Genomic DNA, 12,740 nt, shown 5'->3' on the forward strand with positions numbered 1-12,740 from the left:
CTATGTATTTATTTATAGATTTTGGATATTTGGTTGGTCCTAATCTTTATTCCTGAAGAAATATGCAATAAAACCACCAGTAGTAAGATTAACTACAGAGAAAGGTGAATTTAAATGAATTTTTTTTTAAGTTTCATAAAATTCTGAGTTAGGGAAGATTTGAAAAATGTAATACTATCACTTTCAAACTCATAAAGGAACGAATGGAACATTTTTAAGGTTAAATTAGAGGAAGACATTGTTATTTCATATGTGTTTAATATATAAGGAGAGCCTCTAAAGCTGAAAGAAATAATTTGTTCTCAAGTCTGCTAAATATTTATTACCTTAATTGTTTTGAGCTAATCATTTAACTGTCTTTGAAAGACAAGTTTGGCCAAATTTCAGCCTACTCAGGTCTCCATCCAAATTGTGAGAAGTCAACAACAGTTAGCCATTGGTAAGATTTTCCTAACTCCTTTATTTCATGATATATTTGTTCCACTGTTCTCTAAGGCATCATGTTTTTCACATTTAAATTATATTCATTTTTTAAAAGTACTTAATTCTGTAAGTTCATAGTTGGGAGATTTTAATTTGCAATTTATCACTTATCAGAGATGTTTCTGTAAAATGAGAGAAGACATTGGCCTCGGAATCAGAGTTTACACACAATATCTCCCCAAAGACCCCAGAAAATACTCAAAAAATTGGTAATGAGATTTTTTCAGAGATAGTGAGGATTTTAGATCTCTATCCTGTCACTTCCAATGTAATATTATGTTAGTTAATCGTTTATTACTACTGATTACCTTCTTTCTGTCCTCTTTTAACTTTCAATTTTAATATATTTGCTTTTGGGTATACAAAATGAAAGCAAATATTTATACCTTAAATCTGCCACTTTGTATCTTCTTCAGAACACCTTATATAAAATTGTTTCATTATACATTACTTGTTTTTGACAATTAATTTGCATTATGAGTTGTTACTCTTCTTTCATTAAGTTTCAGCTCACTTTACTATACACTCCTGAAATTCCCTTAGCTATTTTCATTTACTATGTTAATTGGTTTGTAAAATCTAAGCCAGAAGAGTTATAACTTCCCTTAACAAACATTGCTTGAAGTACTGAGTTTAAAAGTTTATGTTCCAAGTTTACGAGGGAATCAATTTGCTTTTACAAATTGCAAGCAATAGGCTAGAAAATAAACTTTACGAAATAATTCAGTGGGAGAAGCATTTCTGGTAATGTATTTTCTGCTTTGATTGGTTCTTAAATTTTGATTCTTAGTGTTACAAATAGAGTTCCGATTATTAATATATGGGCATCTTTTTTTTTTTCTTCAGGCCAAAAGGTGTGTTTTGCTGACTTCAAGCATCCCTGCTACAAAATGGCCTACTTCCATGAACTGTCCAGCCGAGTGAGCTTTCAGGAGGCGCGCCTGGCTTGTGAGAGTGAGGGAGGAGTCCTCCTCAGCCTTGAGAATGAAGCAGAACAGAAGTTAATAGAGAGCATGTTGCAAAACCTGACAAAACCCGGAACGGGGATTTCTGATGGTGATTTCTGGATAGGGCTTTGGAGGAATGGAGATGGGCAAACATCTGGTGCCTGCCCAGATCTCTACCAGTGGTCTGATGGAAGCAGTTCCCAGTACCGGTGAGTATGGATCTTGAGCAGTTGACAGGCGTTCTGGGGAACTCCACAAGGTAGAGGGAGGACTCTGTCACCTGTAGAGGATGTCAGAGTAGGACAGGCAGAATCATTTAGTAGTCATGTATCTGAGTGTTCCTGTTACTCTCTGTTTGCAGAAACTGGTACACGGATGAACCTTCCTGTGGAAGTGAAAAGTGTGTTGTGATGTATCACCAACCAACTGCCAATCCTGGCCTTGGAGGTCCCTACCTTTACCAGTGGAATGATGACAGGTGCAACATGAAGCACAATTATATTTGCAAGTATGAACCAGGTAAGCAGTAGCAAAAGAAGGTACAGAAGATTTTGTGCATGTTTCATTGTATTAAGTTTTGTCTTTAATTTTCACTACCTGTGGCTCTTTTTGTTTTTCTGCTGTGAAATAGAAAATTACCTTGCAGCTCGTCGTATCACTCGTGTAATGAAGTATATCATATGCTGTAGAGCAAACTGCCCAATGAACTCAAAGAAGAGAGTGAATAAAAACGTCTGGAGAGATGTCTTTAAGAAAAAATAATCATTTCTAACAATAAAACCAACTTTTTTTGTAAATAGATTTTGTAAACAATAAATATCTGTTGTAAAATATTTTAAACATTACTATAATATGTGGGAAGTAGATGTAAGTCACCAAAGCACCTATAGACTTACACACGTGAGCAGCACTTCTTTATCTGATTTTAAGAGAACAAAGCACTTTCTCCTGGAACATTTGCTTATCATTTTATGGTATAATACTTGACATGTGGTACTCAGTAAAAACAAGACGATCATAGCTCATTGTCCCATAGTGGAAAAAAGCAGGAAGATATGATTCGTTCTCCCTGTGATTCCTATTCTTGAAACATGCCTCCTCAGTGAGCTTTCTTTTGAAATCTCTCACTACTTGTCATATGCAGCAAATGGGAATCTTATATTGACTTGAGCTATACTGGCATGGGTTCTAGATTTTAAAAATAGTCAATTTGAATTACTTTGAATAGGATAGATCATCTGAATTCATATTTGATTGAAAGAGAGACTAATACAAACTCCGTGGACTCATTTTGTAAAATCATCTGAGAAAGTCAAGTTAGATTCTTAGGCTTTGAGATTTCTTTGCTGTTTTTCTCCTCTGCAGTGTTTGGAAGTCTCATTTTAACTCTTCTGAAGAGGTGTCTGCTTGAACTCATAATACATGTTCACAGAAGGCAATTATAGTTGAATACTGCTGCTTCCATTATTCTCTTGAAATTACATGATTCTTTTTCTCTTAATACCATAAAGCACAAAGGATTATTTGGATTAGGCTTACCCTTGTCTTACATTTATCCTGCTCTTGAGTGTATTAGCCAACTTTTTATATCCCTGGTGAGTTTATTCTTTAACCATCTTGGTTGCTAAACCCATCATTACCTTCCAGGAAGCCTTTGCAAAGCTGAGTCTGTTATGCGCTTATGTCCTTTATTTTTCTCTTGGAGAAATATAAAGTTGAAATTCTCTAATATTTTAAATTTGTGACATTCTATGTACTTAAGACTATTGAATAATACAAGTACAATATTATGCATTATTCTTAATATTACATTGTCGCCTTCTCCTTTCTTTTGAGTTCAAAGGTCAATTATTTGACCCTTCATTGTATTATATTTATTTTATTTTGCATTCAAATTGATGCCATTATTTAGCACACTATAAATCTTATAATCTTCTTTACTTGTTTATGTATTAGGTAATCTAGCTTTACATTACTCATGCAAGAGCATTTATGATATTTATCTTCTCCATTCTACCCAAATCTTCAAATAATCTATATTTATTAAAATATTCTTTTATGTAGTTTTTGTTTTGAAGCACATTCACAGGTTTACTGTTGGCCTTATTAATGTGCTCAGGATTTTTATTTTTTATGTCATGATTTAATCTTTTTTGTCTTTTTATTTCTATTTCGTTAACCCTCCTTGAGCTTAGTGTCTGCTTTGTAAAGGATGTTGGTTTGATTAAATTCGTTGGTTATATAATTACCAAGTTTTATGGATATACCAATTTTTAGTGATATTTTGCATAATATTTATGTTATTTGTTTAAAAATACCAGTTGACGAGGCATAGGGTGACTAAGTTCTCTAGAAGAGTAGGTAGAGTCTAGAACTGAATCTGAAACCCAGAGGAGGCTATTAAAATGTCAGGGTAAAATTTGTGTACAAGAGTAAAAAATATTCCTACAAAATGGTATATGATTAAACTTCCAACAAAGGGGGACTCTATGACATTATAAGACAATGTAAGAATGGTAAACATTAAATTAAAATTCTTCTCTATCTTAAAGACTACGTAAGATGTTACATGTGTTCTTATTTCAATCGACAAAAGTAGAGAGTCACACTTTTGGAACAAATGGAAACAAATTTATGTTTTTTAAAATAATTCAATTTACTTTCATTGAATTATTTATTTAACAAATAGTTCCTTAAGGAAAAGAAAAATAGAAAATAGAGCAATACCAAATCATGACAAGAAACTTCAACAATTTTAAAGTGTGTGGCAAGAGGAGAAAATATCAGGCATAATAGTTAATGGATGCCAGGCTTAATACTTCAGTGATGGGATGATCTGTGCAGCAAAGCACCATGGCACACATTTACCCATGTAACAAACCTGCACATTCTGCTCATATAACCCTGAACTTAAAAGTTAGAAAAACAATAAAAAATAAAGGGTGTGGCAATTAAAGAGACATCTATAAAACTAGGGAAAGAAACAACTTGCAAGCTTTAATTTAGTGTTATTATTATTATTATTTTTAAAAGTGGACACTATTGAAAAGCAAATCTAAGGACGGTGTTGTATGTGCAGAACAGAAATGTGGCTTAGAACATTGTTGCTCGAATCATCAGTTCCAAATTCAATCCACATACGGTCATCTGCTGATTATTATTGCAAGGGGAAACCTAAATACACACTGATATTAGTAAAGAAATTATCTTGCTTGTCTCTGAATTGCATTTAATATATTACACTCTTATGTTTGCCAATTCTTGGTTAGCCTTGCTTAACTTTGTGCCTGGTCCACCATTATTGCCTGCAACAGGCTATCATCAGCACAGACCCACTGTTGATTGCTAATTACAGTTTGGAGTTTTAAGGGCGAATGTATCAACTCCATCTTTCATTCAAAGATAATTAAATGCTGACTTTAGAGTTAGATCATTTCATGTAAATTTAAATTCAGAATATATTTTATTAGCTGTAAGCTGTTCAGAAATCAAAATTGTGACGTTTTTATTATTTTCTAATATAATTTCATGTTTATATGTGTTTTTAATTCTCTTGTTTAATCATTATATATGCTGGTGTTTCTTATTATTTACAGAGATTAATCCAACAGCTCCCGCAGAAAAGCCTTATCTTACAAATCAACCAGGAGACACCCATCAAAATGTGGTTGTTACTGAAGCAGGTAATTACTTCATGTGTCCTTAACTTCATCAAAAATGAACTGTACTTTCAAACACTGCTTCATGTTGACCCAGTGAAACTTGTCTTGCCTGGAGAAGTGGTTCACTAAGTATGGTCCTATGGAAATTTACTTTTGAACTAGGTTAGAAAAAATTATGCTAAGCTAGTATTTGAATAGAAAAACCTCTTTTATTTTCCTCAGAGTGGTACTAAACTAAGTGATCCACATTAAAATTTGGGTCTGGCCGGACACAGGGGCTCACACCTGTAATCCCAGCAATTTGGGGGACTGAGGCAAGTAGATCACTTGAACCCAGGAGTTCGAGACCACCCTGAGCAACCTGGTGAGACCCCATCTCTGCAAAAAATTAAAAAAATTAGCCTGGCATGGTGGTACACATCTGTAGTCCTAGTTACTGGGAGGCTAAAGTGGGAGAATCACCTGAGCTTGGGAAGTCGAGACTGCAGTGAGCAGTGATCATGCCACTACAGTCCAGTTTGGTCAACAAAGTGAGACCCTGTCTCAAAAAAACAAACAACAACAACAACAAACAAACAAACAAAAACACCAACAACAACAACAAAAAAACTTTGGATCTACAATAAATTTCTCTAACAACACATAGGTGTCATGATGCAAACTGGCACATTCAGTGGAGAGCAAACAGGGGTGTGCTGGTAAATGATTAGGGATTGGTTGAATCCTTAAATTGCTTGAAGTCAAACAAGAGTGGGTGCAAACAGCAAATTATCGCTCAGATGCCCCATTGCTCATGAGTTTTTCTTCTGTTAGTAAATGAAGTGATGCACAGTTAAGTGGAAAGCTTTATCTGCATCTGGTTCACTTTGACCAGAATTATTCAGATTAGCCATGATGATGACTTAATTTACAAGCTAAATGCATAGTTCTTCAATTTGCTTTTTTTGCATAGACATGATATTAAGGCTTAGTGCTTTTCACTTTTCAGGTGCCTGGTTTTAAAACCATTCAGAACATCTAAACCTAATTAAAAAGATCAGTAGGCTGGGCACAGTGGCTCATACCTGTAATCCCAGCACTTTGGGAGGCCAAGGTGGGTGGGTCACCTGAGGTCAGGAGTTCAAGACCAGCTTGGCCAACATCGCGAAACCCTGTCTCCAGTAAAAAATACAAAAATTAGCTGGGCATGGTGGCAGGTGCCTGTAATCCCTGCTATTTGGGAGGCTGAGGCAGGAGAATCACTTGAAACCAGGAGGTGGAGGTTACAGTGAGCCGAGATTGTGCCATTGCACTCTGGCCTGGGAGACAGAGCAAGACTCTGTCCCCCCCTCAAAAAAAAAAAAACAAAAATCACTTTAGAAATATTTTTTCTCTTATGAAATTGATCAAATGTTTATTAAAGTAATTTTAAGTTGTATGGAATTACAGTGTCACAGTTTTTTAATTTTACTAAGAATACCTAGCATTATCAAATGTGATGGAACAGGATTAAAAAATGATTCATGTTAGAATTTAATTAAGATCAAGTCTTTGTGCTGCCGGAGTCTTGTGTCTCTGAGTCGTGACTGTATCATCAGTTAATATGTACATATTTCAGTTTAATCCCAGTGACTCTTGTATGCAATCATGACACTAAGCTTATTGGCTAGGTAATTACTTACCCAATATATTTATAATAATTTTAATAATTATTATTTTTAATAATAAGTACTTCTTTTTGTAAGTAATGATTCAGAAGGAGTAATGAAATGAGTTAGCTAAGATTATTAATGAAATCTAGTCCATGTCTGAGTTGTAGATTTAATAATAGTTTTGGAAGTATGGATATCAAATTGAAACAGTTTGATATCACTACAATTCAGTACAATTCAATTTTCAGTACAGTAAAACTTTGTTTTAAATTTTTACCAAAATATGAATACAGTCATGTGCCACTTAACAATGGGGATATGTTCTGAGAAATGCACCATTAGACGATTTTGTCGTTGTGCAAACATCATAGAGTGTACTTAAACGTAGATTGTATAGCTTACTACACATCTAGGCTGTTTGATATGGCCTATTACTTCCAGGTATCTTGAAATAAAATCCTATATTTTACCAGCAAGATTTCTGGGAGATTATTATGGCTTTTTTATCTGCTTACCCATACTCTGGAATTAGAGAAGTTTTTCCATGTGTCCCAAACCCCTGCAGCATGTTACTGTACGGAATGCTGTAGACAACTGTAACACAATGGAATTTATATATCAAAACCTATCTAAACATAGAAGTGTATAAAATAGGATATCAAATATAAAAGACGGTACACCTATAGAGTGCAGCTCCATTATAATCTTATGGGACCACTATCATATATGTGGTCAATCACTAACTGAAATGTCACTATGTGGTGCATGACTGTATATTATTTCATTAGATTTTTCAATATTTTGAGAAGAACTTTAGGGCCAATTTATTGAAAATTCTATTTCACCTTAATTTTTTCAAACATTCTTACATATTTTTGCATTAGAATTCTTCCTCAACTGTCTTTTCACATGAAGACTGTTTTATTTTGTAGGTATAATTCCCAATCTAATTTATGTTGTTATACCAACAATACCCCTGCTCTTACTGATACTGGTTGCTTTTGGAACCTGTTGTTTCCAGATGCTGCATAAAAGGTAAGTAACTCATATATGTAGAGACAATTTGAAAAACTTTAAATAGGTTTTCAGTAATGTTTTAAAGCTATTAGTATAAAGTTAATTATATTTTAATTTTCCTTAAATCCTATACATACAATCCTGTACATACAATCTAATAAGATATACATTGAGGATAGGATTAATGTAATACATCATTTAATCCTCACAAGATTTATTAAGCAGTTACCCTTCTGCTTGTATTTATCAGTTGAGAAGATGGTGTCTTAGATGGGTTACCTAGTCTGCCTTGGTTACCTAGTTGTAGCTAGTGTCCACACTGAATCTGAAATTTGGATGTTTGTAAACTTCCAACATATGCACTCTACTATACTGTTTTCTGTTATAAAGTATAAGAAGTAATGCTAAACTTTTCAATCTAGACATCAAGCTCTATGTAAGACTTGATATTTGTGGGTTCATTTTGTATTACTTTTCAAAATTCAACTCACAGGTTTCTGTTTTATTTCAAAAGATCTTTTAAGAATAGGAAATAAAATACAGTGGTTCAAACAGGTCACTTTTGCCAGGTATCTTGAAATAAANCTAGACATCAAGCTCTATGTAAGACTTGATATTTGTGGGTTCATTTTGTATTACTTTTCAAAATTCAACTCACAGGTTTCTGTTTTATTTCAAAAAGATCTTTTAAGAATAGGAAATAAAATACAGTGGTTCAAACAGGTCACTTTTTGCCAGGTATCTTGAAATAAAATCCTATATTTTACCAGCAAGATTTCTGGGAGATTATTATGGCTTTTTTATCTGCTTACCCATACTCTGGAATTAGAGAAGTTTTTCCATGTGTCCCAATTTTTTAATAAAAATGAAACAAAATTCAATAAAATGAAAATTTATTTCATTTTCAAATAAAAAATGAAATATAAATATGTGTCAAAAGAAAAAAAAAGAAAAGCTGTTCTGTTTATATAAGTGCATGTTTGCTAGAATAAGCTAGACATCTTTGTCTGAGTGGTTTAAATAAGAACTCATCAAGAGAATGCCTCCATCAAGAAGGACCTGCAAAAATGCATTTTTCTCTTTTGACCTTACTTCATCTTCTTCTTTTCCTGAAATAAACCCTAAAGAACCCATTAAGTAACAAAAGACCCAGAAAAAAATTAAGTAATTCTTAAATGAAATACTAATTCTGCACAAAAGTCACATTAATAACCATTTTTTAACCATTTAGAACATTTTTTGTGCTTTTATAAACTTTCTTGGCTTATTTTCCATACATGTTAGATGACTATAGAATAAAGTTGTGTTGATCTTACTTATTTGAATGGAAATCTACAAACCATACAGTTTGGACACAGTATTTTATTAGTAACCAAAACAGCTAAATCTAAATGAATTAAGTAATATTTTAAACAGGTGATGGTCAGGTGTGTTTAGAAATAGTTCTTTTTTCTCTTTGAGGGAATTCTGCAGTGTCTGGTAGATGGAGAGGAGGGAATGGGGAGATGTCTGTGAGGATTGAGGCAGATGCTGGGAACTGGGGCTGGGGTGGTCAGGGAGCAAGTAAGTGCACAACACAGTGAACTGGGACAAACACTTTTGGTCCAGGCAAGAGATTATCCCGAGGAAACCAGCCCAAAGAAATCTACTTTTGACAGGGCATCCAGTAGAGAATGACTTGGGTGCATCACCTGAGGTCGGGAGTTTGAGACCACCCTGGCTAACATGGCAAAACCCCATCTCTCCTAAAAATACAAAAAAATAGCCAGGCGTGGTGGTGGGTGCCGATAATCCCAGTTACTTGGAAGGCTGAGGCCGGAGAATCGCTTGAACCCGCGAGGTGGAGCTTGCAGTGAGCCGAGATCATGCCGCTGCACTCCAGCCTGGGCAACAGAGTGAGGGTCTGTCTCAAAAAAAAAAAAAAAAAAAAAAAAAAAAAAAAAAAAAAAAAAAAAAAAAAGAGAGAGAGAGAGAGAGACAGAATGACTTAGGTAAACCCAGGAACAGGGGACTGCTGCAGGTGCCTGAAAAGTTATCATGTTGTGGAAAGAGAGAAGATAGCAGAACCCTAAGCACAGGCTGGAAATGTGGGCCAGAATGCCAAATCTGACAAGAGTGAAGCTGTATCTCAGATCTGGAGGAACTCAGATACTGTTTTGTTACCAAAGCATGAATCTGCTATTTAACCACAGCAGTTTCAGAGACTGAGGCATCAGTAAGCTTCCAGAAATCAAGTGACTTAGGTGCAGAGCCGGAGAACTGATGGAAGGAGGGGAATAGGCACATCCATACACATAGTATAATACCATTGTTTTGATGATTTGACATTAAATTCAGCATTCATTAGTGACAGGAGACTCAAGGAGCAAGATGATTTCCAAAATAATTGATCAAAGAAAATAAAGGTTTTTATTGGTGAATAAAACGGAAATGGTTAATATTGTGTCAGGCACATGTTTGTATGTGTGGAACCAACCCAAATGCCTATCAATCAATGAATGGATAAAGAATCTGTGGTATATATATATGATGGAATACTACTCAGCTATACAAAGGAATGAATTAATGGCATTCACAGTGACTTGGGTAATACTGGAGACTATTATTCTAAGTGAAGTAATACAGGAATGGAAAACTAAACATCGTATGTTCTCACTCATAAGTGGGAGCTAAGCTATGATGATGCAAATACATAAGAATGACACAGTGGACTTTGGGGACTCAGGGGGAAATGGTGGGAAGGGGTTGAGGGATAAAAGAATACAAATTGGGTACAGTCTATACTACTCAAGTGAAGTGATGGGTGCACCAAAATTTCACAAATCACCACTAAAGAACTTATGTAACCAAACACCACCTGTTCCCCCATAACCTATGGAAATAAAAAATTAAAACAACAACAACAATAACAACAACAACAACAACAAAAATGTACTCTAAATTAGGAAATGTCAAACAGGAAAAGATACATTTTGTTTTCTCTATCATTCACAAGAACTGTTTGCCGTCTTCACATATTTGAATAATCTAGAAGTTTTTGGAAGAATGGGAAAATATACTGATAAGAGGAGGAGGAGTCTTTCATAAATAACGGTCTGAGATATCTCCCTTTGGACCAAGACATGCTTAGTTTAATAAGAAGTTTTAGGCACTAAACTTATTTTTTCTTATGTTTTTCAGTAAAGGAAGAACAAAAACTAGTCCAAACCAGTCCACACTGTGGATTTCAAAGAGCACCAGAAAAGAAAGTGGCATGGAAGTATAATAACTCATTGACTTGGTTCCAGAATTTTGTAATTCTGAATCTGTATAAAGAATGGCATCAGAACATTAGCTTGGAATGGCTTGAAATCACAAAGGATCTGCAAGATGAACTGTAAGCTCCCCCTTGAGGCAAATATTAAAGTAATTTTTATATGTTTATTACTTGATTTACAAAATACGCTGTGCTAATAATGGAGTGAGACCTGCTTATTTTGCTAAAGGATGCACCGAAACTTCAAGCAAATGAAATGGACAATGCAGATAAAGTTATCAACACATCAGGAGTATATGTGTTAGAAGCAATTCTTTGTATTTCTTTCACCTTTCATAAGTTGTAATCTAATCAATGTAATGTATATTGTATTGAAATTTACAGTGTGCAAAAGTATTTTACCTTTGCATAAGTGTTTGATAAAAATTAACTGTTCTAATATTTATTTTTATGGCATCTCATTTTCAATACATGCTGTTTTGATTAAAGAAACATTACTGTTGTCAACTGAATTCACACACAGACACAAAATGTAGTGCTATAGAAAAGTTTGTTTTCTAGAAATAACTCATCTTTCAGTTTCTCTGCTTTTGGTCAATGTCTAGGAAACATCTTCAGAAATAAGAAGCAATTTCATTGTGTGTGATATAAACCTCCTCAAACATTTTACTTAGAGGCAAGGATTGTCTAATTTCAATTGTGCAAGACATGTGCCTTATAATTATTTTTAGTTTAAAATTCAACAGATTTTTTAATAATATAACTTTGTTAATAGGTGCATAAACAGTAATGCAGTCAATCCGAACAAAAGTAGTGGCATACCCAATATAAATCATATGTCTTCACATGTTGCCTATATAATGAGAAGCAACTCTCTGAGGGTTCTGAAATCAATGTGGTCCTTCTCTTGCCCACTAAACAAAGATGGTTGTTTGGGGTTTGGGATTGACACTGGAGACAGATATTTGCAAAGTTTGTCTACGGTTTCCCTAGCTGTATTTAGCCTCTAACTATATTAGTATACAAAGAGGTCTTGTGGTTGAGACCAGGTGAATCGTCACTATGAGTGTGGAGATAAGCACAGCACACAGACATTTCAGGAATGAAAGGAACTATGAAATCGTGTGAAAATGGGTTTGAACCCATCAGTGATCGCATATTCATTGATGAGGGTTTGCTTGAGAGAGAAAATGGTGGCTCCTTTCTGTGTTATCTCCTAGTTTCTTCAATGCTTATGCCTTGTTCTTCTCAAGAGAGTGTTGTAACTGTCTGGTCTTCATATGTCCCTGTGCTCCTTTTAACAAAATAAAGAGTTCTTGTTTCTGAAGAATGATCACTAGTCCTGTCTAAACCTCTTATGTGAAAAAAAGTACAGATATGTTTGCATCAGTATATAAAGTTGGAAACAAATTACTCTTTAAGTGTGGTAATAATGGAAGGCGTGGTTATGTCTAATATTTTCCCTGTTAATTATTTTCAGTTAAATAATAAAGTATTTTCCTTAACACATTTCACAACTAGCACTTGTTGGCAAAGCTAGGAGGCAAAAGAGAAATCAATGGGCATTGCCCATTTTCAACTGCTCAGAGACTGAGAGAATGAGCAGCTGCATTTGAAGCTGAGATTGGCCAACATGCAGCATTCCTCTTTCTTCTCTTGGCTACCTATCTTTCTGGGTAGAACTGGAGACCAGCTGCTGGGACCTAACCTTTTCCCTCCAAACTACTATCATGTATTTCTCCCT

The 12,740-nt window shown here is 34.6% G+C and overlaps 1 protein-coding gene across 2 annotated transcripts in view; it reads left to right on the top strand.

Annotated features, from left to right (window-relative positions):
• The window catches only part of CHODL (chondrolectin), a 24,472-nt gene extending 12,146 nt beyond the window's left edge, over positions 1-12,326 (top strand). For both annotated transcript variants that reach the window (XM_017893787.1, XM_017893788.1), the window contains exons 2-6: positions 1,330-1,639; positions 1,792-1,949; positions 5,027-5,113; positions 7,656-7,758; positions 10,921-12,326. In XM_017893787.1, coding sequence (XP_017749276.1) covers positions 1,330-1,639; positions 1,792-1,949; positions 5,027-5,113; positions 7,656-7,758; positions 10,921-11,005 — 743 coding nt within the window. In that variant the 3' untranslated portion in view covers positions 11,006-12,326. The remainder of the gene's footprint in view (positions 1-1,329; positions 1,640-1,791; positions 1,950-5,026; positions 5,114-7,655; positions 7,759-10,920) is intronic.
• Positions 12,327-12,740: the final 414 nt, after the last annotated feature.

The sequence above is a fragment of the Rhinopithecus bieti genome, unplaced genomic scaffold, assembly GCF_001698545.2.
Source record: "Rhinopithecus bieti isolate Rb0 unplaced genomic scaffold, ASM169854v2 scaffold_24256, whole genome shotgun sequence".
NCBI classification, from domain to species: Eukaryota; Metazoa; Chordata; class Mammalia; order Primates; family Cercopithecidae; genus Rhinopithecus; species Rhinopithecus bieti.